The following is a 27,976-nucleotide window of genomic DNA, read 5'->3' on the forward strand; positions in this document are numbered from 1 at the left end:
ACACATGACGCCTTGCACTTCTTTGTTATACTTTGCACTGACATCTTTTTTCTAAATCTTTCATAGCATGTTAAGTACTAAAAGGAGCTTTATTTGGATGCATATCTAATTGAGATGCTAATATTTAAATAGTTACAGGGTGAATAAACTTGTTTCCTTTAAATGCGTAAGGATTTCGTTCGGAAGTACAATATTCCCCTCAAAGTAAAGTTTGCTCGTGCATTTGTATTTCGGAAATTTCTGATTAAAACCTTTTATATGTTAATGATGTGATTATATAAAAAAGGGACACACATTATCAGAGTTCAAAGTAAAACTTTTTCACTTTTCAGAAAACTCTAAATTCTTAGTGTGGCGTTTACCTCACTTGCTTAATCTCTTATCGCAAACACTCTGCGTGTAATTCTATATACTTTTCATCTCGTATAATAAAGGCAAACCCTTTGAACTACCATATTTTGATGAGTTCACCTGAAAATTTTCGCAACAATCAGTTCGTTCCGTGAGTCCGTATTACATTCGTACCATTAAAATGGCATTTGTCGAAAAATATAAAACATGCACTCCCCCCCCCCCCCCCCCCAAAAAAAAATAATTAAAAAAATAAAATAAACAAAACAAACAAATAAACAAATCTGCAAGTAAACATGTCTGTCGATTTTTAATATGACCGTAATTATATGTCACGGAAACTTACGATTGGTATGCCATAAATTTTAGCACAGTCGGATGCTGAAAGTCCAGATATAATTTTCGAAGATTTCTCTCTACATTGCAGGCACATCTCACATTACACCCCATATTTTTAGTTACAAATGACGGGACGTACAATTTTCGATCTCACAAATCATGAATTTATACATGTACACGTCTGAGATTTTTTAACAGGATTATCCTCAATACAATTCTATGCGGAAGTCTGGGAACACATTGGATTGTAATTCCAGTTCGAAGTTGATTTTTTTTAATCCACCCGCTAAGATATTCCAATACGATAGACCAAGACGTAATTTCAATTCCCGAATAGTTTGAAACTGTTTTGCAATCTGAGTCGTATCTTTGTAAAAAGTAATAAATATCTCACGGCATAATATAGAGTGTACAAAGATACTGAGAGTACATGGAATGAATTTGAACATTTATGATTATATCCACTACATGTATAATATGTGTACGAGAACATGCGTGGATCTACGATTTTTTCCCAAGGGGATGGGGTGTGTGCACACCCACTCAAAAAAGGTCCAACTCAGAATTTTGATAAACAAGATCACATTGGATTGTATTTTAAATCCACCTAAGATATTTTATTACGCACAATAAATCAAGATGTAATTTCAATTCCAGAATAGTTTGAAATTAATGTTCCGCAATCTGAGCTAGATCTTTGTAATGCTATGCAGTGTGTTCTTCCATCTTTTAGAGTAGAGTCTACTCTCTCTCTCTCTCTCTGAGTAACGCATCTAACACCCTATTAGTGCCCCATTTGTGACGTCATGTTCGCAAACGCAATGCATTGTGAATGAGTTTCCACATCGTCGAAAACCCACGGTCCCAACAAGGTTGAGTGAAAGGATTATACTGTTTTGCGTTCTACAGATTCAACTGCATTACTGATACATTTTATCCATGGATTTTATACATGTGCCATGATTGATCACTTAAAGGATAGCATGGTGGAAGCATGTGATCATCTATGCAGCTGTAGCAAGTAAGAATTTTATGATTTGCTAATGAAATTCCAGGTAAAGGGTTTACTAGGATCAAGAAATCGCTTCATTATCTTTGGAACAAATCAGTCTGTTTTAAACACCAATATAGGCATTCATATCTAGTTAACGTAAGTTCAAACCTAGGTACATGTATAGGCTAATCTGAAATATGACGTCATCATGACGATAGGGCTAATGTAAACAAGCATACGAACATCTGATGTCTGTGGACTACAAGTATTTTAATTTAAATAACTAAAATGTTATATTTTCGAGTTAATTAGTGACTTCTTCACATGTTACATTCTATATTTGTTGATATACCTGTTGTGCCTGGCATTGATGACTCGAAGCCCCCAGCAATCCCACAGAAATTTGGCTTGTCCTTCATTAAATCAATTATCTTCTCCTCGGCGGCAGTAGGGGGTTTTGGTGGAGGTCCACCGCCTGTTTTCCTGGCATGTTTACGGGCCTCTGTAAATGTCTTCTTAGCCCCCTGTTGCAGATTCCCCCACTTAAACCTCACTTGTTCTACCGACCTGCGTTGTACCCCAACTGCATTGACCAAATCTGTCACTTCTGCCCATTTGCTGTTCTTTTTAGCGTTTGTTATCAAATTGCTCTGTTTGGCTTTAAGAACTTCTTCGTTCTTTTCGACGAAATCTGTTAAAACAGTTATTTCGGCCAAGGACCAGTTGGTACTTCTCTCTCGCTTTACACTTGCAGCCATTTTTACTTCGCCGTAGCCCGTAGGTACGGGGAACGCGCGCGTGTAGAACGATTTTAACTGAAAGTTAACTATAAGACATCAATTAAATGTGAGTAAGCTAATTTATTTTTAATAGGCTTTCGAACAACAAAATTTTAACTGACAGTTACGTAACTCGTCGTTAAAAATTTAACAGCTAGTTACGGCACTAACTGGGAGTTAATTTAACTAACGTTCGTGCAACCGAATCCAGGTGATAAAATGACCTTAAATTAAGAGCATTCTGGGTTCATTATAACCAGGTGATAAAAATGACCCTGACTTGAGAGCAGTCTGGGTTCATTATAACCAGACATTAACACTACAGCAGTCTGAATTTATTATAACCAGCAGATAACACTGAAATAACACTGACCTTGACTTAAGAGCAGTCTGGGTTCATTATAACCAGAAAATAACACTGAAATAACACTGACCTTGACTTGAGAGCAGTCTGCATTCATAATAACCAGAAAATAACACTGAAATAACACTGACCTTGACTTGAGAGCAGTCTGCATTCATTATAACCAGACGGCCTCCTAGATCATCCATTAATTTCATCACTAGATTGTCTCCCTTGTCCTGGTCTTTCACTACTATGGTTCCTATATAAGTTGCTGTGAAATATAAGAACACTAAGAATCAAACTGATTCCATATACTATTTTTTTTTTTTAATATAAATTTTAATGCTTTGTTCAACATTACTTTTTTTTTTACTTTCAAGATTGTGATAGTTGAAAATAAATTTATTCATAGTGTTGAAACTCACTAACAGCAAAACTGACTGCGTACACCTATACCTTTGACAGCCAAACTGTGTACATCTATACCTTTGACGGCAAAATTGACTTAGTACTGCTATACCTTTGACGGCCAAACTGACTTAGTACTGCTATACCTTTGACAGCCAAACTGACTTTGTACATGTATACCTTTGACATTTTCCTTCAGCTCTGGTTTATCTTCTGGAAACTGTATCGGTGCATTTAATGAGGTCAGATGAAGGTCATAAGGAGGTTCATTAACATCTCCTATAGTAAAGGTCAGGGTGGAAATCACCTGAAATTCAAGATCTTTACCGTCTACAATCCAATAAGCCACATCTAAAAATACAGTTGAACTTTGGAATCTTGAACACTGATATCTCGAATACCATGGATATGTCAAAGTGATTTGGAAGTCCTAAACACTTATTCTTTAAAAAGTATTATACCCTCCATATTTTGAATCCTCGGATATTTCTAACTTTTTTCTTGTCCCATTGAGTTTGAGATGACGAGCTTTTACTGTATTTCCACTTGTTATTACCTTTAAAATTTCAAATACAGTTAAACTTTGGCATCTCGAACACCGTTATTTTACCCTCAATACCTCAAATCCTTAGACCCATTGGGTTGGAGATAACAAGATTTAACTGTACTTGTTCTAAAATAATTCAGGGACCTTAGCAAGTATTTTGTTCTGATTTAAATACTGCATTTACAGTACAGGCCACGAGTTTTCCCCGAAAAACACGGGGCCCCGTGGACCGCTAGTCCACGCTTTTGCGTGGACCTCGATCAATGTCGGCGTCTTTGAAGTTAGCATGTCGGTGCACCGTGTAACACGGTGTGTACGCGCGGTGTGTCACAGTGTCCCATTACGATATCACACAGAACTTAAAAAAAAAAACAAAAAAAACTATGCATTGTCTTTGTTAAATCAATTTCCTTTGAAATAAGTTTTCTTTTTACTTTTTCTTAAATATTAGTTCTTCATTATCGATATACAGGTGTTTTGAACAAATAAGATGCCCTAAAAACTAAGATCCACGTGCATGTGCCCAGCACCGAAAAAAAAGTCTTCAAATGTGTATGCACATCCATGTAAGTCGTGTTTCAAGACCTAGTTATACTAGAGAAAAAATTATGTTCAGTTAACTATTATAATGCTTAGAAGGAATAGTGATTATAACTGTGTTTATTTTAATTACAGCCATTTTCATAATAAGATTTTTTTTTGCCGCACTTATGCATTCATATGTCGTATTTATCAGATGCATGTTATATTTTATAAATCATTTCTACATAAGGAGAATTTAAAAAAAGTATCTCAAATAAAATTTAGAACGTGTCAGATACTCGTACATAATTCATAAATTCTCTGATAATTTAAGGATTATTGCAATCTGTAATCTTATAAATATGGAGGTAAATATATATTACACACACAAAATGTCGAATTTTCGTAACTCAAATCTACTGTTCAAATACTGTACAAATATTACTTTATCCTGAAATTATTTAATGAAAAATGTGTCGAACGGTTTGCGCAAAAAAAAAAAAAAAAAAAAAAATCAATATTAGCGAATGTAGAGCGGGGATGTACATGTATAGAATAAAGCTTACCTAAGTCTTTGTAAAGTTATTATCATGGTTTTAGAGAGAAAAAAAAATAAGTAGTTATTAAAATCCATAGCCTCTTTCAAGCTAATATGTTTTTACCCCCCCCCCCTTTCTAAATTATTCGAGAATCTGTAGATTTTCTTTTATATGTTACGTTATTGTGAAATAAACAACTATAATCTAACACGTTACATGTTTATATGTGTCTGAATAGGAATAATTTACAAAGTAAGTTTGTAATCAAGCCAAAGCACACGTGTGGTGGCGTAATTCGGTAGATGAATTTGGCTGGAAGTCAGTTGAGTGTGTTATACACTTGATGTGGTCAAGGACGAAAGAATTTGAAAGGTGTGATAAACACACAGCACCCCCGGCCCTCCGGCTGTGCCCCAATATATTTTTAAGAAAGGTGTGAACTCGGAACTGCCCATAAGAATGTTTCAAATCACGACTTTCCGCGTAAACAGACTTTCTGGGCCATCTAGCGTCGTGCGATTTTGATTGACAGGTATAGCACGAGGATTTCGTGTGTAACCGAGCATAACATGTTGCAACTGGGTTGACTATGAAACAATGTTACAGAATTTAAATAGTATTACAGAATGGTTAATTGTGACTTTGGTAATGTAAATAAAACGAAGAATTATTATTATTATAGATTTATGTGAAAGGGGCTTAAAAGAATCTCTCTCTCTCTCTCTCTCTCTCTCTCTCTCTGACATTGTTTACACACTTTTCAATAAAAGAAAAACTTATACTTACACTGAAAGGATTTTAAAACCTAAATACTAGTTTATGAAAAGAAAAAAATTCGTCTGTTACGAGAAATACGCTTCGGCATTATCAAACGAGAATTAAAAATTTTTTTTCTTCATATTTATACGAATGGGGGTTAAGAGCATCTCTCTCTCTCTCTCTCTCTCTCTCTCTGACATTGTTTCTTTACATAATTAAGGAAAAACATATTAAATTCTTACACTGAGAGGATTTTTAAAACAGAATTTATACTTATTAGTTTATGTAAAGAATTTATTCTGTTACAAAAAATACGCACATTATTGTACACAGGAATTTTGCTCTCGATTCTCGCTTATAAATTCAGAATAATACAAGATAAATAAAATAAATGTGCTTTACTCTGGAATATAAATGCTTGGTTTGTATCCTAAAACAGATACATGCAGCTCGGATCGTATACCACATGTAACACAGATCACGCCATTTCTTCGTTACGCGATTGCGTGGAATCAAATTCTTCAGAAATTAAAAATTTCAACCCAAGTAATAATTTTAAAAAGTAACTGAACAACTTTATGAAATATGAACTTCTGGGCACACGGTAAATTCAACTCTGTTATTTTTTTTTTTAAATTATTTTTTAATAATTTTTTCTGTTACTGATATTTAATCCTACTACATGTATCATTAGTACGATTCAGAACACGTCAATGTCTTCTAGATTAGAAAACGATAATTACAGTATACATATAAATCAATGTTATAATTGTTTTAAAATCTTAAAATATTTTATCAGAACAAAATGGTTTTTCTCTGTAATGTTATGGAGACGGTGCGGCACGGAGGGAGTTTTCTGGGCACGGTGCGACACGGGGAGCATTAGCTGGGATTTTTCTAGACACGGTGCGTCACGGTGTGCCTACCTGTGTATTTCAAATCCACACACACCGTGCTACACCGTGTACACGGTGTAACACAGAGCATTTCACACAGTGTGTTTTCCACCGTGCGACGGGGAAAACTCGTGGCCTGTACTGTAACTGCAACTTGTACTGAAAATGCAAAGTTGTATTAAAAAAAAAAATTACAGTTGGAAACCTATTTAACATAAAATTCATCCAGTAACTGTAAGCTGATAAAGCACATCAGTTAAATATTGATTAAATTTTCCTACAGTAGACAAAATATTGTAGAGCATGAAAACATATTTTTAATAAATCAATGACAAAAAAAAATTTGAGATATCAATATAGGTTCAGTGATAAATATAAAGTGCTGATCAATTTCCTAGGCTTTCACCTTTTTCTGTGTGTTTCCAGAAATTGACCATATAGTGATGTACACATTATTCCTAAACCAGCAATGTTTATCTTTGACTACAGTAATTAAAGTTTGAAGTTTTGCAGTTGCTAAGACTACTGGCAATTGACAATTTAATTTCCTTAACAGCATATACCTATCATATTAGCTGACTGGATCTCAGAAACAATATTCTATATATCTGTCTCTGATAATTTTGAATCACTGTAGCCCCATCTTAATCACAGGCCTATTTGCACTAAATTGATTAACATAAGGCAGCCTTCATTATGCAGTTTCTGGACCTATGTTTGCACACAAGACCACTCTCTAATTTTACCTTTTATTAATAAAGAAATCGAACCCCTTCTGAAAAATGCAATATCACTAATATCTTGTCCTTTGCTCAAATAATGCTTGTACCAAATTTGATTAAAATGGGATTGTTTTTCTGGAGAAATTTAAACATAGGTAATCAAAGATTACAAAGCTAACCTAGATGAATGTTGTCTACAAGTTAGGCAAATTTCACATTATATTATTTTAAGTTAGTGTGCACCCTAAGATCAATATCCATGCAAGTTTGGGTTCAAGTAGGGCTTATAATTAATTGGAAATGGACCTGCTCCAAAAATTTTACTTGTTGAATAATGAAGAAAATGTAGGTCACTTCCAACATCTGAAGCAAGACTGGAAGTGTCCATCTTTAGAGGTATCATCCATGCAAGTTTAATCATAACAGGCCATATAATTATAGAGCTACTGTGGAAAACATTATCCTGTTTACTCATCTGGAAAATATAGGTCAAATTTAGCATCCAAAGCAAGTCTAGTAATGTCCATCCCAGATACATCACCTATGCTAATTTTGTAAAAGTATGGCTAAATTCACTCATCTGGAAAATATAGGTTATATCCAGCATCCTATGCATGTTTGGTAGTGTTCATCCCTATATGCATCATCCATGCAGTTTGGTGTAGGAAAACTTTAACCTGGTCACTCAACTGGAAAATGTAGGTCAGATCCAACATCCACAGCATTTCTGGTAGTGCCCATCCCTAGATGCATCATCCATGCAACTTTGGTCCAGGTAGGGCTTATGATTACTTGGGAATGTACCTTCACAAAAAACTTTACCCTGGTCACTCATCTGGAAAATGTTGGTCAGATTCAGCATTTGGAGCATGTCTGGTAGTGTCCATCCCTAGATGCATCATCCATGCAAGTTTGGTCCAGGTAAGGCTTATAGTTACTTGGGAATGGACATGCTCCTAAAACTTTAACCAGGACACCATCACCAATGCCGACGCCAGGGGTGTAGCATAAGCTCATCTAAACTTCTTCGAGGTGAGCTAAGAAGTGATACAATGTTATAAAACAGAGAAACTAAATCATCTCTGATCAGAAAACACGGCCCAACTTTCAGCTCCTATAAACTAAAATTGTACAAGTACTTATAAATATAAATTGTGGGCATTAAACAAACAAAAACTTCATCATTAAGACAGTAAATTCACTTGTCTGTTTCTGTCTCTATCATATATTGATTCCCTGGTAAAATTTACACATGTAGTTATAAATCAGAGTCTGGCAACCAAAAATATGAAAGCTTTTATGCACAAGCAGTTCAAAGACAAATTAGAGATTGATAAAAGCAAATGGCTCTATCAAGATAAAACAATGTATTTCTGGCATCTTTAATATGCTTTATCATCTTCAAACAAAATGTATGTACATGGAAGATGAATGAGTTACAATGAATCATTGACTATTAAAAAACAAACAACTTGTTCTAGTTTAATCTATAGATTGACTTTAACAGTACTATATTAATGAAGAGGAATTAAAGGGCAATGTATTTTGGGATGCCTCTTATCTACAACACTAATTATTGCTTTGCAATCAATATTAAAACTAAAAATATCTTCATATGACATGAATGCCCCACCCAAGGTACATTTGAATTGCAATAGTAAAAAAGGAAAAGTACTTTCCTTCTTTGGTCTGAATTTAATTCATCCCATCTAATATCTAGCAGCTGTGAAATAAAGTTTCATTGTTTTAAGTTTATTGTCATATTGAGCAAATTAAGTATCTATTAAGTATTATCTTTTAATGTAAAAATGTCCTTACAAACAAATATCAAAATATGGATTTTTTTTTTAAGTAATCCTTTACGGAATTAAATAAGATATTTAACTATGAGCAAAATGAGGGGAGAGGAAATAGGGAAGGTGAAGGTCAAAGAATTTTTGACACTTTGCTCTCACCAGATTATTATCAGCATGCACACAAAGTTTGGTAAATATCTGCAGTCAATGACAAACATTATTTTTTGGAAACTCATTTAACTGCAAAATGAAGGGATAGAAAGGTCATTGGAAATGTCAAAGTATGAATATAATGACATTGTTGACTTGTTCTAACCAATAAGTTGTATGATATTTGATTAAAAAAACTTAAAAATTGAAGTTTAAAGTCATGGGAAGGTCAAAATCACAAAGTTGGTAAAAATTATGAGTTTAATTACTCTAGAAAACATGTAACTTTGTATGAAGTTTAATTAAAATGATGCAGTTGAATAGCTCTTACAAATTCCTATTGGTGTATGAAGTTTGATGAAAATGCTATAAAAAGTTTCTTCTAAACTGTGCTAATGGTAAAATAATTCATAGCAAGATAAAGGAACACAGAGAAGGTCTAGGTAAAAAAAAAGTTGACAAAGTCAAATAGCTCTTGTGAATTTACATATTTGATTGAAGTTCAATGAAAATATATTTAACAATTTCTTTGAAACTAAGATAAATGCAAAATGAGGAATAGTAAGGTCAAGGTCATATAAAAGGTCAAAATCCCCAAAATTGTGACATACTCTTAAAGTTCCCACCAATACATATAAGTGACTGTATGAGTTTTGATAAAAATATCCCCTACAGTTAATTTGAAACTAAAATAAGGAAAAGTGAGGCCCAGGTAACAGCGAAAGTCAAGGTCAGTAAATTATGTCACAGTTGAACAGCTCTCATCAATATGTATCAGTGTTACGAATTTTGGTTAAAATACCTTGAACACTTTTTATGGAAACTGAGTTAAATGCAGTGTTATGGGCATACAGAAAGACAGACATGACTAGTCTCTGACCAGTAGAGCTAACAATCCAAAATGTGTTATATTTGTATGTTTGCTTTACCCTCTTTTGAGAATTTTTTCACTCACTTTTGGGATGCCACCAATTGTATAGTTTGCTTGTAGATCAAGTCTTATTGAAATCAGAAAAAAAACTGTAGGAAGAGTAGTGTTTTGAAAGGATTTCAAAGACATTTCTAGTTTTAGCAACCATAGCAACATCCTTAATCTTAATCAGATACCAATTTAATGAATTTATGTATAGTCTATTTGTGTACTAAGTCTTATTGAAAGCTACCAAAAACTGTAAGAAAAAGTAGCATTTTGATAGAATTTCAAAGAAATATCTATTTATAAGTAACCATGGCAACACTATTGTTGAAATCAGAGACAGATAAATAAAATTATGCATCTTAGTAAAGTCTATTTATTTACCAAGTCTTTATGAAATGAGACCAAAACTGTAGTTGGAGTAGCATTTTGAAAGAATTTGAAGTAAATTTCTAATTTTAGTCACCATGGCAACATCCTTCGTCTTTATCAGAAATCAATATACCAAATTATGTACCTTATGTCTTCTTGTGTGCCAAGTTTTATAAAAATAAGATCAGATTTTTGGAGGAGTAGCATTTTGAAAGAATTTCACCAAAAAATTCTTTTTTAGTAACCATGGCAACACCCTTCATAGGAATCAGAAACACATAATTAAAATTACTTTATTACATAGCTTATAAATAGTCTATAATGAAAAACTACTAAAAATCTAGAGAATTTTAGCATTCAATATCTCGGCGTTATATTGAATGCAGAGTTTGCCTTACGTATGAGTATGCCCGAAACATTCCAAATACGAGCATTTAATATCGAATGCCCAGTTGTAAACAAAAAATGTTGTCTGGTTAACCTCTCAAAGGCAAATTTATGATAGGTAGTGGCAGCTAGGTAAGATGTGTTTATTTTCTCACAAAATTGAAATTATTAAGTAATCAGTTTGTACGTATTAGCCTCAATTAAACCTCAATAAGCAAATCATAACACTTGGTAGGGTCACTGAAATGATGCGATACTGAACACTTAAAGGGCAGACATTAATTTAAACACCAATATTGAAAATTCTTATCAATTTGAATTATTTAATTGAAATAAATAATATAAATCATTGGGAGATGTTTTAGCTATATAAAACATAGGTAATCAAAGATTACGAAGCTCACCTCGACGAATGTTATCAGTAAAAGTAATGCAAATCTCACATCATATTTTCTTTATAGTTAGTGTGCATCCTGAAAACAATATTTATGCAAGTTCTGTGTAAGTAGGTCTTATGATTCATTGGATATTGACCTGTTCCAAAAACTTTAACCTGTTCACTAATCAAGAAAATGTCTTTCATTTCCTACATCCGAAGCAAGTTTGGAATGCACCATCTATGAAAGTTAAATCATAACAGGCCATATAAATAATTATAAAGCTACTCCAAACACATTGTCATGGTTACTCATTTGGAAAATATATGTCAGATCCAGCATCCGAAGCAAGTCTGGTAGTGTCCATCCCTAGATACATCATCCATGCAAGCTTGGTTCAGGTAGGGCTTATAGTTACTTTGGAATGGACCTGCTCCAAAAACTTTAACCTGGTCACTCATCTGGAAAATGTAAGTCAGATTCAGCATCCAAAGCAAGTCTGGTAGTGTCTATCCCTAGATGCATCATCCATGCAAGCTTGGTTCAGGGAAGGCTTATAGTTACTTGGGAATGGACCTGCTCCAAAAACTTTAACCTGGTCAATCTTCTGGAAAATGTAGGTCAGATCCAGCATCCGAAGCAAGTCTGGTAGTGTCCATCCCTAAATGCATCATCCATGTAAGTTTGGTCCAGGTAGGGCTTATAGTTACTTGGGAATGGACCTGCTCCAAAAACTTTAACCTGGTCACTCATCTGGAAAATGTAGGTCAGATCCAGCAACCGAAGCAAGTCTGGTAGTGTCCATCCCTAGATGCATCATCCATGCAAGTTTGATCTAGGTAGGGCTTATAGTTACTTTGGAATGGACCTGCTCCAAAAACTTTAACCTGGTCACTCATCTGGAAAATGTAAGTCAGATTCAGCATCCGAAGCAAGTCTGGTAGTGTCTATCCCTAGATGCATCATCCATGCAAGCTTGGTTCAGGGAAGGCTTATAGTTACTTGGGAATGGACCTGCTCCAAAAACTTTAACCTGGTCACTCATCTGGAAAATGTAGGTCAGATCCAGCATCCGAAGCAAGTCTGGTAGTGTCCATCCCTAAATGCATCATCCATGTAAGTTTGGTCCAGGTAGGGCTTATAGTTACTTGGGAATGGACCTGCTCCAAAAACTTTAACCTGGTCAATCTTCTGGAAAATGTAGGTCAGATCCAGCATCCGAAGCAAGTCTGGTAGTGTCCATCCCTAGATGCATCATCCATGCAAGTTTGATCTAGGTAGGGCTTATAGTTACTTGGGAATGGACCTGCTCCAAAAACTTTAACCTGATCACTCATCTGGAAAATGTAGGTCAGATCCAGCATCCGAAGCAAGTCTGGTAGTGTCCATCCCTAGATGCATCATCCATGCAAGTTTGGTCCAGGAAGGACTTATAGTTACTTGGGAATAGACTTGCTCCCAAAACTTTAACCGGGACGCCAACGCCAACGCCGGGGGTATAGCATAAGCTCATCTCGACTTCGTCAAGGTGAGATAAAAAGGTGTTATTGAACTTATATTGCTGAATATTGGCATGAGTTCGCTGTACAAATGCACAAGCTTTCATTTTGAAAGAATTTCACCAAAAAATTCTATTTTTAGTAACCATGGCAAAGATCCTTCATAGGAATCAGAAACACATATATAAAATTATTATATAAGTATAGTCTCCTTGTGTATCAGGTTTTATTGAATCAGACTAAAACTGTATGAGAACTAGCATTTTGAAAGAATTTTAGAAATAAGAAATTTCTATCTTAGTAACCATGGCAACACCATTCGTCAAAATCAAAACCTGATATGAAGAATTATGTATATTTGTATAGTCTAACTGTGTATAAAATATAATTAAAATCAGATACTGCAGAAGTAGCATTTTGAAAAAATTGTTTATAGATGGGTAGACAGACAAACTGACCATGGACACCTTATCAATGCGTATTGATCATTAGAGCTAAAAACTGATTAACAGTTAAACTTTGTTATTCCAAACTCGAGGGGACCGAGAAAAAACTTAAAAGAAATTATCGAAGGTACCGTATATACTCGCCTATAAGTCAGTTTTTGGGGAGTTAAACTTTGATCCAAAACTCATGATCCGACTTATACGCGAGTTATAAAAAGACTGGTATTTTAGTGGGTCAATCCCTTCAATTTAAGCTTTAAAATTACAACTGACTTATAGGCGGATCGACTTATAGGCGAGTATATACGGTAAAATACTTTTAAAAGAATAAGTGTTTGGAACTTCCCAATCACTTCGACATATCCATAGTATTCAAGATATCAGTGTTCGAGATACTGAAGTTCAACTGTATTTGTCTCAAATGGTAACTTTAAATATACTAAAGACTTAGATGATCAAATTTTAGTTTAGAACAAGTTCCTACATCTTGGAACTGAGGAAGCAAGTTCAGTAAAAAAAATATCCTCTAGTGACTTATTCCAGATTTTATTCTTAAGAATCATTTAATGTTAGTGTGTGACAAGTTCCTGCAAGAAATAAATTCAGAGTAATGGTCTTAAATGTTTTTTTAAAACATGAGTTTAATGATAAATTTCTCCCATGATTTAGTCCAGATTTTATTTCCATAAATTATTCTTTATTGGAGATAAGTTTTGCTGCGTTGTATCATGTCACCTCTCCAAATTATTGCCGCCGGAGAGATAGCTTCCCCTCTCTAGTGCCTGTTTGATTTAATCAATGTTCTGAAACACTGATATATGAACATAAAACTAATATGTCTGTTAATCTCTGTTAACAGTGTAAGCTATTTTCAGTAACTTAATCAAGCAGTTATTGATGAATATAACATTTCTGCACTTACACTATAACTTGGGGAGCCATTATCCCTAGATATAACTTTGATATGAAATTCTTTACTGTCACTTTCTTCAAAATTGAATTTCACTGATGAGACCAGACTCCCATTGATAATAGAAAACAGTCCTGTGTCATCTTCCATTAGTTCATACTGGAAAACCTGGTGTTCATCCTCATCAATGGTTCTCAGAGCTGTTAATGGCTCTCCTACAAGAAATAAAAGTGAAAATCTCCAGGAAATATTGATATGTGGTGGAGAAAAGAGCTTGTGAGTAAAACTAATCCTCATGACTTTACGTACATAATAATCTTCAAATTTTAAACTTAGTTTGTCAATCTTCAGAATAGGAATGATAAAAGGATAAAGACATTGCCTTGAAAGAATAAATTCCAAACTGGAAATCCTACAGAAATTGAATAATAGGTCAGATATCTTACAATATTCAAAGGCTAGTCTTAAAAATAATTCCAAAGACAGTCAAAGGAATGGGTGCATTTTTTAATAATCTTAGAATCATGGATATGCAATATATTTCCTTTTACTGCATGTTCTTACTGACAGTATTCACCATATTAATGATTATACTTCAATAAGTTAATGCTCAGCCATGAGATACATTTGACATCTATGATTATAACTGTACTTTCATGTAAATTAGAGTTGTTTCATCAAAATTAAAGCAAACAATTTTATCAATTTTAATATCTAAAATATCATTCCAAACTAACCAGGCTCAACTTCTTCGGGTATGACATTCGGGTCAAGGGTCACCAACACAGGTTTGTCATTGACATCCTTCAAGGTCACAGGGAGGTTAAAATAAGAAATGCCTGGGGGACTGTAGTCATCCTGTACCATCAGTGTGACAAAGTGAACTTTCTGTTCTTCTCTGTTCAACACACAGTATTTACCCCCTTCTGATAGACATAAGGGATCTGACTGCTTTAATACCTACAATCAATTCATACAAATGTTTTTACACCAGCAGAAAAATACCCAGAAAATGATAATCAAGGCAATTAATGCTGAAAGATCACATACATTACATGAACTGTTAGCCTCATGCAATCTTAATTCATTTAATTCTTAGATTACTGTCTATTATCCATTAATTATTGCAGTATTCTTAAAATGTAATCTACAACTAATCACAGCTTTCTCGTAAAAATATTTTAATGCCAACTTTAAAAGGCATCTACAGATCTCAAAGGATGTACACTCCAGAAAGAAAATGTGAACTAGATCATAACTTTGTTAGCAAAACCTTGAGACATAGCTGTGATCCATTAGAGTAAGAGGTGAACATTCTGTGCTCCGAGTCTACAAGCAGCAGAGTAACATTTTGACTTGGATCATCATCCTGTGCACTAAAACATCCAACGTGTGTGTCAGCCATACTGTTCTCTGGTATCATATTTGGCATCAGCTAAAGAAAATTCAAATAAAATTTCATTCTTACTCAAATTTTCTTGTCAAAAATGAGGTAGCCAAGACAAAAATTTTGCATCTTCAATCCCCATGATTTTGACATCACTTAAATGACCTTGGTTAAAGGTCATGATAACCCTCCTGACCATAAGCTACTATTTGACAATATAAAGTTGTTTCATCAAAAGTTATGAGCAAAGTTAAAGTTGCAAACAAACCAAAACCAAATTCCCTTTCCTTTTGAACTTGGGGCCAGAAAAAATTAATTTACCATTGCAGACTTTGGTGGATCATTTTCATTAAGAATTTGGAATTGGAATGTGTTGTCCACATATGCCCCCTCTATGTCTGTACATCTCACTGTCACATTCCATCTTGTATATAAAAAATGGACATCAAAATTAAGTTTACGTTTACATTTTCTTATCATTTTACATGAAATAAATAATAAGCTTTGTTTTTACCTTTTAAATCACGTGAAAGTCAACTTTTACAATTAGTGTGCACTTCGGTTGGTCACATCTTAAATTTAACATACACCAATGTAGTGTGTTCCACATAAGTGAAATGTACGCACATCACAATGTTTACATTTTTAATAGATACATGTGATAAATAAAACATACTTGGTTGGCTTTTCCTCATAGTCTGCCTTTCTATTGAGACAAAGCTTAGAGCCAGAAACTTGGAAGATATTTTTGGGATCAGCAAGGATGGAGTAAAACTGGGCATCATAGGAATCATCGACCGTGCTGAGGTACACACAAAGATCTTTCACATTTTCCTTAATATTTGTATTGTCCACCTTCATCTTCAAAACAAGAACAGTCAAATAAAACAATGGGTCTCCAGGAGCCAGAACTCCTCATCTAGATGTAGCCAAACATAGGTAATCAAAGATTACGAAGCTCACCTCGACGAATGTTATCTACATGTAAGGCAAATTTCACATCATATTTTTTTTCTAGTTAGGGTACATCCCAAGATCAATATCCATGCAAGTTTGATTTAAATATAGACCTGCTTAAAAAACTTTTGACCTGTTTAGTAATCAAGAAAATTTTGGTCAGTTCCAACATCCAAAGCAAGTCTGGAAGTTTTCATCCTTAGATGCACCATCTATGCAAGTTTAATCATAACAAGCCATAATATTATATAGCTACTCCAAAAAAATTACCCTGGTCACTCATCTGGAAAATGTACATCAGATTCAGAATCCAAGGCAAGTCTGGAAGTGTCCATCCCTAGATACATCATCCATGCTAATTTGGTTAAAATATGGCTAAAATTCACTCATGTGGAAAATCTAGGTCAGATCCAGCATTCGAAGCAGGTTGGTTAGTGTACATCCCTAGATGCATCATCCATGAAAGTTTGGACCAGGTAGGGCTTATAGTTACTTGGGAATGAGACTACTCCTAAATCTAAACCTGGTCTCACATGTGGAAAATCTAGGTCAGATCCAGCATCTGAAGCAAGTGTGGTAGTGTTCATCCCTGGATGCATCATCCATGAAAGTTTGGTCCGGGTAGGGTTTATAGTAACTTGGGAATGGACCTGCTCCTAAAACTTTAACCTGGTCACTCATCTGGAAAATCTAGGTCAGATCCAGCATCCGAAGTAAGTTTGGTAGTGACCATCCCTAGATGCATCATCCATGCAAGTTTGGTCCAGGTAGGGCTTATAGTTACTTGGGAATGGACCTGCTCTAAAACTTAAACCTGGTCACTCATCTGGAAAATCTAGGTCAGATCCAGCATCCGAAGTAAGTGTGGCCATGTCCATCCCTAGATGCATCATCCATGCAAGTTTGGTCAAGGTAGGACTTATAGTTACTTGGGAATGGACCTGCCCCTAAAACTTTAACCTGGTCACTCATCTGGAAAATCTAGGTCAGATCCAGCATCCGAAGCAAGTTTGGTAGTGTCCATCCCTAGATGCATCATCCATGCAAGTTTGGTCAAGGTAGGGCTTATAGATACTTGGGAATGGACCTGCTCCTAAAACTTTCACCTGGTCACTCATCCGGAAAATCTAGGTCAGATCCAGCATCCGAAGTAAGTGTGGCCATGTCCATCCCTAGATGCATCATCCATGCAAGTTTGGTCAAGGTAGGGCTTATAGTTACTTTGGAATGGACCTGCTCCTAAAACTTTAACCTGGTCACTCATCTGGAAAATCTAGGTCAGATCCAGCATCCGAAGCAAGTTTGGTAGTGTCCATCCCTAGATGCATCATCCATGCAAGTTTGGTCAAGGTAGGGCTTATAGTTACTTGGGAATGGACCTGCTCCTAAAACTTTAACCTGGTCACTCATCTGAAAAATCTAGGTCAGATCCAGCATTCGAAGCAAGTTTAGTAGTGTCCATCCCTAGATGCATCATCCATGCAAGTTTGGTCAAGGTAGGGCTTATAGTTACTTGGGAATGGACCTGCTCCTAAAACTTTCACCTGGTCACTCATCCGGAAAATCTAGGTCAGATCCAGCATCCGAAGTAAGTGTGGCCATGTCCATCCCTAGATGCATCATCCATGCAAGTTTGGTCAAGGTAGGGCTTATAGTTACTTTGGAATGGACCTGCTCCTAAAACTTTAACCTGGTCACTCATCTGGAAAATCTAGGTCAGATCCAGCATCCGAAGCAAGTTTGGTAGTGTCCATCCCTAGATGCATCATCCATGCAAGTTTGGTCAAGGTAGGGCTTATAGTTACTTGGGAATGGACCTGCTCCTAAAACTTTAACCTGGTCACTCATCTGAAAAATCTAGGTCAGATCCAGCATTTGAAGCAAGTTTAGTAGTGTCCATCCCTAGATGGATCATCCATGCAAGTTTGGTCAAGGTAGGGCTTATAGTTACTTGGGAATGGACCTGCTCCTAAAACTTTCACCTGGTCACTCATCCGGAAAATCTAGGTCAGATCCAGCATCCGAAGCAAGTGTGGTAGTGTCCATCCCTAGATGCATCATCAATGCAAGTTTGATCCAGGTAGGGCTTATAGTTACTTAGGAATGGACCTGCTCCTAAAACTTTAACCTAGTCACTCATCTGGAAAATCTAGGTCAGATCCAGCATCCGAAGCAAGTTTGGTAGTGTCCATCCCTAGATGCATCATCCATGCAAGTTTGGTCCAGGTAGGGCTTATAGTTACTTGGGAATGGGACTTGCTCCTAAAACTTTAACCTGGGACGCCGACGCTAACGCCGACGCCGACACCGACGCCGACGCCGACGCCGGGGGTATAGCATAAGCTCATCTCGACTTCGTCGAGGTGAGCTAAAAATTATACTAAAATACTTGTCTAGCCTTGAACTGAAAGTTGTGAAAGATTAACAATTTTCAGGTGGAATAACTTTTATCATGGATGCTGAGTTACATTTGATACACATCTGATAAAGGCCAACTAGCTTACTGTTACCATGCATTATAAAGTCTGCTTACTAAAGAAACTGGGGGGATAAGCCGAGCCATATGCCTACATAACGATGGATAAAAAATCAATAAATTCATTTTACAAAAATTTCACTTTTTGTTGAATTAATGTAATGCTCATTACCATTTGCATATAAATTTGACAAAACCTGAATACTGTAACAGCGAAAATGATTCTGATTAACACAACAAAATGGCATCACGCTCAATTTTCACAGAAACTGACATAAATTGGATGATATAACTATATTTTTTAAATAGAGTGGGTCATCGTACCATTGTTTTGAGAACGATTAATGAAAGGCAATGGAAAGATGTTGCTTTTTACACTTGCAAAAATTTGGTATGAAGACCCACTCTACATAAAAAATTAAGTTAACTTACTTAAATTTTCACCGTGGTCTTAAAAAATTCTAAGTCCGAAAACGCTTGCTAAATATAGAGAACTGTATGCTATTTAAATAGACATGTAAGTGCGACTATGTGGTCTAGTGGTTAGCGAGGAGCTCTTTAAAGTGACGTTTATTAAGGAAAGTGTTCGAGTCATGCTCTGATTTTTTGATTTTTTTTTTGGTTTTAATTTTGTTTTACTTTATATAAAAATGTCTATAGGAATAACATATTTTTCACTGGAAATAAAATATATACATGTAGTAATAAACTTATTTACAGTAAATTATTTAAAATGCCGGATAAAAATTATAATAGATATTTGAATACATTTATTCCCGTTTTTATTTATTTTAAATAAAAGCGCTTCTAGATCACCATTATCATTATATACAATGTTAACATTTTTATAATATCTCCACAATTAGTGTAAACACTCAATATGCAGATTAATTAATAGAAGTCCATACCCATGTTAGACATTTGTGACAGTAAATGAAAGTCAACTGTTTAGCTTGTTTAGAATATAAATATCATTTTGAAAACTACGGTAAACATTAAAATGCTTAAGTAAATTCGAACAATTGAGAGATTTTTTCCAATAAATGTTCTTGCATAGCCGAAAAATGGGCATGGGCACATGGCTTGTCTTATCCCCCCAGATTCTTTCCCAGAATACTCTAAATTAAATTTTCAATATATGACCAATAAGCCCTACCCTTTGGCCTGAATTCTAATCCAAGGAGAAATGAGTTTACAAGAGGCCCAAGGGCCTAGAATCGCTCTTCTGAAAACTGTACAACCTATAATCTCATCTGTTTTAAGCCTCTTGGTAACCTATATATAAGTATAAAGCCTTAAAATTCTAAAAGAAGGTCAGCATGGCAACAATTGACAAAGTTTGATAACTCCAGGCCAATTAGTATCTGAAATACTTAAATTTAGCCATTAAGTTGCAAAAGTAGGTCACAGTGACCTACTTTTTGGTTGATGCACTCCAAGGATTCAAGATGCATCAACTGACAAAGATTGATGATTCTTAGTAAATAAGTATCAGAAATAGTTATCAAATTCCTAAAGTAGGTCATGATGACACTTTTTGGTTGACACAATCCGGGTACCCAAGATGCATCAACTGACAAAGTTTGATAATTCCAAGCCAATTAGTGTCTGAAATATTTAAATTAAGCCATGAAATTGCAAAAGTAGGTCACGATGACCTACTTTTTGGTCGATACACTCTGAGGACTCAAGATTCATCAACCGACAAAGTTTGATGATTCTAAGCCAATTAATATATGAAATATTTAAATTAAGCCATGAAATTGCAAAAGTAGGTCAAGGTGACCTACTTTTTGGTTGACACACTTTGAGGACTCGAGATGCATCAACTGACTAAGTTTGATAATCCTATGCTTCAAAGTGTGCAAAATATGCCCCTATAACAATTTGAAAATAAATACCTGTAAAATTCCAAAAGTAGGTCACTGTGACCTACTTTTTGATAAATCTTTTTTTAAAGCCCCTAGGTGCATCACCTTACAAGGTTTGATGATTCTGGTTCTCTTAGTATCTGAAATAATGACCTTTAATGTTTACAAAATGATAAGCTATAAAACTTAGAAAGTAGGTCATGGTGACCTACTTTTTGGTTGACACACTTCAAGGTCCCATGCTGCATAAACTGACAAGTTTTGAAGACAGTATCCTTCAAACTATCCAAGTTATGCATCAAAATTAAAATGAAAATGAATGCCTGCAAAATTCAAAAAGTAGGTAACTGTGAACTACTTTTGAGTCAACATGATATGAAGTCTGAAGATGCATCAACTGACAAGATTTGATGATCGTAGGCCTTATAGTGGGCAAAACATAAAAGATTAAACAAAATGTAAATTTTGGTCAACTTTGAAGTGACCTTGAGACCATGCCCTTTGCCCCAGGGCGATTCCCCGTGCAAATTTTAATCTACAACATATCCTCATCCTTGTATGTAAGTTTAATCTGCCCAGTGGTTCTCAAGAAGATTTTTAGCAACCATTACTTTTGTTTTTATTTCCCTATTTATCCCCCCTTGTTTAAGGGACAGATCCCTAGTTTTAGTATAAATGAAAGCCCTTGGGCCAAGGATACTCCATGAAAAATTTGAAAAAATTGACCAAGGGGTTCTTCAGATATGGCCCTTTTTCAAAAAGTTGCACAAATGGCCATGGCATTAGCTCTTTGAGCCTTTGGTTCAGAAGAGCTAAAAATCTTGGAAAAGACCTAGCTGTTTATGAGAAATCATGCAAAAGTTTGTCTGATGGTATATCCAGGAGAAAAGAAAAAGATTTTCAAAGATGTTTTCAAAGATGTGATATCATTTCAATACATGACTTACTTATCCCCATCTTTGGGTCTGACCCATGGAATTAGGGGCCATAAATTTAACAATTCTAACAAAAGATTTCGTACTCATTGTAATCAAGAAAATGGTTTGTCTGCTAGATGTCCACAAGAACAAAAAAAATACATGACAAACTTCGTCCACCCAGGGACCTGCATTCTGAACCAAAGGAACATGAATTTTACAATTTTTATTATAATAATGCGAACAGTTTGCTGACTGGAAAGTTTAGAAGTACTGAAGAAAATTTTTAAAAATATAATGCAATCAAAATACAGGTTTGTTCCTAAGACCCGAGGACCGGGGAATATCATAATGACATTATCCCCTGGCTACTCTGGTATCCCCCCTCAACCAGGGAGGAACCCCAGACCTTCTACTTTTTTTAATGTCCCCTCCTATTTCAATTCTTAAGGACAACCCTGAAATATGATAAACTTTCTCCCTACCATGGGATCTCAACCAATGTTACGTGGATTTCACTAGTTTCTTAATGCTTTGCATGCTCATTATAGTTTGCCTGCTTGATGTCAATGAGTAAAGAAAATTTTCTAAAATACATTGCACTTTCAAAACATGATTGTAAGCCAATTATGGAATGAATAAAAGAGAGAAAAGTTCATACAGAATGTGGAGGATTGTTGGGAGGGGCACAAAAGAGTTGTGGGTGGCTCCAGGTTCCATTAGCAAGACAGGTTATGATGTTAGTGGAACCTTTCAGGAACCAGTCTGTGATGCAGGAGACAGTGCAGGTGTCTAAGTAGTCATACTGTAATAAACAAATTCTTACATTAATTGTAATGCCGGTAACAATACATGTAGAAAAGAGATCATACTGTAACAAAGAAATTCAAAGATCTTACATTAATAATGCATAGCAGATAACAATACATGTATAAAAGTGGTTATACTGTAAACCAAAAAATTATTATATGTAACCAAGTAGTCACATTGCATAAGACATTAAACTATCCAATGCTCATTGCAACAATATACATGCATGTATATAGGATCACATTTTTGCCAAACAAAGCATGTACTCTTTATGTTTCCATTGTTTCTAAAAAATAATGATATGAGGTAAAAATTAGTTATTTTCTTAAGATTTCTAAATTTTATAACTTCCACTAAAATTTCATATCTTTGTGACTCTATTTGATGAGGAATAGTGTAAAAGCCCTTTATCATTTGTTAGTATATTAAAAAGCAATTTACATGTTTACTATTTTTAATAATGAACAATTCCTGTAACTTCACACCCCTTTATCCATGATGATGCTAGAGTAAAGCTGAAAAAAAATATCCTCTGACTACATACCCCTTTCAAATGATGCTGTTAAGAAATTTTAAGTTGAAAAACAGTATTCTGACTGCAAATCCCTTTACATATGATGCTCCTAAGAGATCTACAACTATGTCCTCTGACTAAATAGCCCTTCACACATGATGCCCCTATGATGTCTATAACTGTGTCCTCTGACTACCTACCCATTTACATGTGATGCTGTAAAGATGTCTACAACTGTGTCCTCTGACTAACTACTCCTTTACATGTGATGCTGTAAAGATGTCTACAACTGTGTCCTCTGACTGCATACCCCTTTACATATGATGCTGTAAGGATGTCTACAGCTGTGTCCTCTGACTACCTACCCCTTTACATGTGATGCTGTTAGGGTGTCTACAACTGTGTCCTCTGACTACCTACCCCTTTACATGTGATGCTGTTAGGGTGTCTACAACTGTGTCCTCTGACTACCTACTTCTTTACATGTGATGCTTTTAGGGTGTCTACAACTGTGTCCTCTGACTACCTACCCCTTTACATGTGATGCTGCTAGGATGTCTACAGCTGAAAAACTCTGTTCGGGAAGGAGGGCAATATTTAATGGAAGGAAACAAACACTTCACAGGGAGGCAACTGTAGCCATCATCTGACATCCTGTACCCCAGCCGACATCCACAAACCCCCTGGTTACACATCTCAGGATGGTCACATATGGAGTGACAATTTGTTCTCAAAACCTGCCAATGAAAAATTGAGTATCCATACACTGAATAATACATAACACAGCAACACCACAAACTTACTGATCTTCCTTTATAAATTTACATTAGAGCTGTAATTAGCCATGTAAAAGGAGGTAGCTTCAATAAAGAAACATAGGTAATCAGAGATTCCGAGGTCACCTCAATGAATGCTGTCTTTAAGTAAGGCAAAGTCCCACATTAAACTAATAATTTAGAAGTGTACATCCCAAAATGCACATTTATGCAATTTTGATCTGACAGGGCTTGCAGTTTCTTGGGAATAGATTATCCATAAACTTCAAACTAGTCACCCATCCAGAAAATGTAATTCAAATCCAGCATCTAAGCAAGTTTGAGAGTGTTCATCCCTTGATGCATCATCCATGCAAATTTGGTTCAGATAGACCTTACAGTTTCTAGTTAATAGACCTGCACCCAAAACTTTAACCTGGTCCATTATCTGGAAAATGTATGTCAGATCAAGCATCCAAAGCAAATCCTTAGTGTGCATCCTTAGATGTATCATCCATGCAAGTTTGGTAAACATAGGGCTTATATATGTAATTACTTTAGAATGAACCTGCTCCAAAAACTTGTTCACTCATCCAGAAAATATAGGTCATATTCAGCATCCGCAGCAAGCCTGGTAGTGTGCATTCTTAGATGTATCATCCATGCAAGTTTGGTAAACATAGGGCTTATACTTACTTGGAAATGCGACCTGCACCAGAAACATTAACCTGCTTACTCATCTGGAAATATAGGTCAGATCCAGCATCCGAAGCAAGCCTGGTAGTGTTCATCCTTAGATGTATCATCCATACAAGTCTGGTAAACATAGGGCTTATAGTTACTTGGAAATAAGACCTTCAACAAAAACTTTAACCTGTTCACTCATCTGGAAAATGTAGGTCAGATCCAGCATCCGAAGCAAGCCTGGTAGTGTGCATCCTTGGATGTATCATCCATGCAATTTTGGTAAACATAGAGCTTAAAATAACTTGGAAATGAGACCTACACCAGACTTAAACCTGCTCCAAAAACTTTAACCTGGTCCTTCCTTTGCTGAAATTGCAGCATCTGAAACCTTGACTGGTACAAAGAAACACACTAGAAGCATCTTCCATGCATCCCTGATTAATGTAGGGCATAGAAGTATGTAAAAAGAAAACTGGACAAAAACTTTAACCTGGGACGCCAACACCAAGGGTATCACATAAGCTCCCCCCCCCCCCCCCCCCCCCACTTTGTCTTTGTTGAGGTGAGATAAAAATTGTTTCATGTTTCTCCTACTGAAAATGTTTTATAGCTCCAGGTAAGTGATCGACTACAATAATCATTGCTAGCAGTGTTTTTTTTTCCCTCACTGTATCTTGTTATACAAGGTACTAATAGAGTCACCTCTGTATGAGGACATATTGCTCCTTTGCACTGCTGGGCTTGTAAAATCTCCCTGGATCGAGTCTGTTTTCCCCCATTACAATTCCTCTCACATTCTGTCCATTCTCCCCACTCCGTCATCTACAATACATAAAATTGCATGCATTATTTACTCAGACCAAATAAGCACAATAATCTCACATTCTGTCCATTCTAACCTCTCCATCATCTAAAGTACATTTAAATGAATTTTTTCTCTGTGCAGATTAGTGCAATAAATTTGTAAACTGTAATATCCAATTTTTCATATCAGTTTTCCACTTTAAACTCAAAATCTGACTACAGCTGATTCAAAGGCATGGTTATAAGCAAGAAGCATCCCTTGATGATCCTGCAAAATCCATTTAATTGTACTTTATAGTTACCAAGACATAAAGTATACTAAAAAGCATTGAATATTCACAGACAAATAGGAAACAAATCTAACTTTCAAATAGAAATAAATCATATCAATTCAAGAGTTCAATGGTGACCTTTTAGGCATTAAGTGATTTAATTTACTTAAAATACAGTATGACATTTTCCAGGAGATATTTATTTATGAATTTTCCATTTTTTAGTTAATCAACCTCATTTCAATTTTTAAAATGTATTCCTTCATGTTTCAATTTTCGATTTAAAAAAAAAAATTAATTCTACTGATCTGCAGTCACGCACTGCTCAAAATAACACATCTGATCATTTGAGCCAGCAAAATGAAACAATTCAAAAAAAAATCACCTTCCATTTATCTGACAAATATGATACATTTTAAAGCAACACATTCATCAATATCTGAGGGTTTTTTTCATTAGTGCATTAAATGGGACAAATTACATGTTACTTATAATATAGCTATATTTACGTTATAATATTCTGTTTGGGCAAAATCTTCATGAAACAATTACATGTATGAAGAAAAGAAAAAAAAAACAATTAGATTAACAAATATCAATAAATTTTAAGCTTCAGCACAGCAAGCTTTTTCAATTAAAATTAATGTCAAATAATCTGTTTGCAAATAACCTTGTAAAAGAGAGCAATCAAGTCCAAAGCTTTTCGTTGACCTAGACTCGTAAATACATGTATGTCGGTGACAACTTCTGAAGCATAATGTGTAATGCAGACAAAAAAAGATCAAATTCTTCTGAGATTCTGCTAGGATTAGACGTCTCAAGAAACATACTGACTCACTAAGATAATTTTCTGAAATGTCAGCACCATTGACAAAAGTAATATGACCCACTTATTTAGGAGTGGAAAGAGAGGATTAAACCAGAGACTCATTCATCTAGCTACGGAATGGCTTTTTTTTCGCAATAACAAATTACTAACATCAACTGTAAATTCTAGAAAGGGATATTATTTACAAAGAAAATTGCTATTATCATACATCACAGACTCGCATGAAATTGTGAGCTTCTAAGCCAGTCATCTATAGAAAACGTGTCATCAAAATAATGTTTGAAATGCTGTCTTCTCATTACTAACCATTCCTATCCTACTGAAATCTACCTGTGAAATCTATATAATCACCTAAAATTTGGCCACATACTAAACCATAAACAAAATAAAACTGTTTTAATCAGTGGAGCTCTATATATATGTGTCCCTTTGAAACAAATAATTTCATAAGTATGAAAGACTACTGAGGAATTATAACAAAATCATATCAAAGATACATGATAAGAATTATAGATGTATATAGACATAGAAAGGACATAGAGATGGAACATCGTTACACAATATAGTCTATTAGGTACTATTCCCAGATCCTTTTTTTTTTTTCAAACATCATAGAGCTATCACAATACTTTATCTCAAATTCCATAAAAAATTATAATTCTAATTAATATCTAAACACAGACACAAAAAGTTATACCAAAGTTCTAATATGACATGAACAAAACAAGTGTTTTTCACTTCATCAGCTATAAATATTCCAACAGAACCTTGCCAAGGGACATCATTTATCTTGGTAATCATTTGGAGCAAAGTAAGGCTTTGGAATACAAACCACTGCCAAACAAACATCTCATTAACCAGACAATATGGCTGGCAGCTACTCGGGATAATTTTTGTATTTTGCCAAGCTGCTCAACATCAACTAACCAATTAAGGAGAAGATAACCCACAAACATTCAAATATCAATTAGTAGCCATGGTTGTCTGTACCAGAAGTTAACGCTTTAGGCTAACATATGGTGCATTACAATTAGCTTTATATGTTTGTACTCTGTGTTTCAACATAAAGAATTTCTGGTCTTAAAAACTTTCTTCCCAAAAAACTACAGCATATCACCTTCAGGCAGTAATTTCTTGATAAATTCTTGTCCATAATAAGTTTCTACCCTTGAGAAAGAGACACAAACATTTCTTTTTTCTTTTGTTTTCTTCAATTAGTTTCATTTCCTTTAGAGCAAAACATATAACAAAATAATTTTCCTTACAATACAATCTCTAGAGGCTGTGTACGATTCACATTCCCTGGACTCCTCCAAGGTCTGGTTACGGCAGTGTGAACCCCCACAGTAGGCTGGAGTCAGTAGACGCCTGGATCGTATTGAGGACCCCGAGCCACAATTCTCACTACAGGCTGACCATTTCGTCCAGTCTGAGAGCTGGCAATCAATTGTCTTTGAGATTTCACATTCTTCAGATTCAAATAGTTCTGCTTTAGGAGGACATTCCGTCCCATTACAGCTTGATGGCACCAGAACTTCCTTCTCTCTAGTTCTGTAAATATAAGTGTGTTTTTTTTTTTTTTTAAAAATTATGCTTCCTGTTTTTTACAGACCGATGGTAAACACTGCTGGTACACTCCAAA

General features: G+C 35.2%; 2 protein-coding genes across 2 annotated transcripts in view; both read right to left on the reverse strand.

Annotated features, from left to right (window-relative positions):
* Window positions 1-2,036: 2,036 nt before the first annotated feature.
* Window positions 2,037-2,442, reverse strand: LOC133177211 (uncharacterized; the record flags this gene model as incomplete). Its single annotated transcript, XM_061312290.1, has 1 exon — window positions 2,037-2,442. A coding segment is annotated over exon 1 (406 nt), but the record flags the coding sequence as incomplete, so codon positions are not given.
* Window positions 2,443-2,693: 251 nt separating this feature from the next.
* Window positions 2,694-27,976, reverse strand: part of LOC133177213 (SCO-spondin-like) — a 42,986-nt gene continuing 17,703 nt past the window's right edge. The window contains exons 4-15 of the mRNA XM_061312293.1: window positions 27,600-27,885; window positions 25,132-25,251; window positions 23,518-23,724; window positions 22,325-22,468; window positions 16,119-16,303; window positions 15,764-15,866; window positions 15,329-15,490; window positions 14,793-15,015; window positions 14,068-14,270; window positions 3,398-3,524; window positions 2,959-3,080; window positions 2,694-2,792 (exon numbers count right to left, since the gene is read on the reverse strand). Of these exons, the coding sequence (XP_061168277.1) occupies window positions 2,694-2,792; window positions 2,959-3,080; window positions 3,398-3,524; window positions 14,068-14,270; window positions 14,793-15,015; window positions 15,329-15,490; window positions 15,764-15,866; window positions 16,119-16,303; window positions 22,325-22,468; window positions 23,518-23,724; window positions 25,132-25,251; window positions 27,600-27,885 (1,981 nt within the window). The remainder of the gene's footprint in view (window positions 2,793-2,958; window positions 3,081-3,397; window positions 3,525-14,067; window positions 14,271-14,792; window positions 15,016-15,328; window positions 15,491-15,763; window positions 15,867-16,118; window positions 16,304-22,324; window positions 22,469-23,517; window positions 23,725-25,131; window positions 25,252-27,599; window positions 27,886-27,976) is intronic.

This window comes from Saccostrea echinata, unplaced genomic scaffold (assembly GCF_033153115.1).
Source record: "Saccostrea echinata isolate AGI-Se365-2 ecotype Australia unplaced genomic scaffold, CSIRO_AGI_Sech_v1 ptg000105l, whole genome shotgun sequence".
Classification (NCBI taxonomy): Eukaryota; Metazoa; Mollusca; class Bivalvia; order Ostreida; family Ostreidae; genus Saccostrea; species Saccostrea echinata.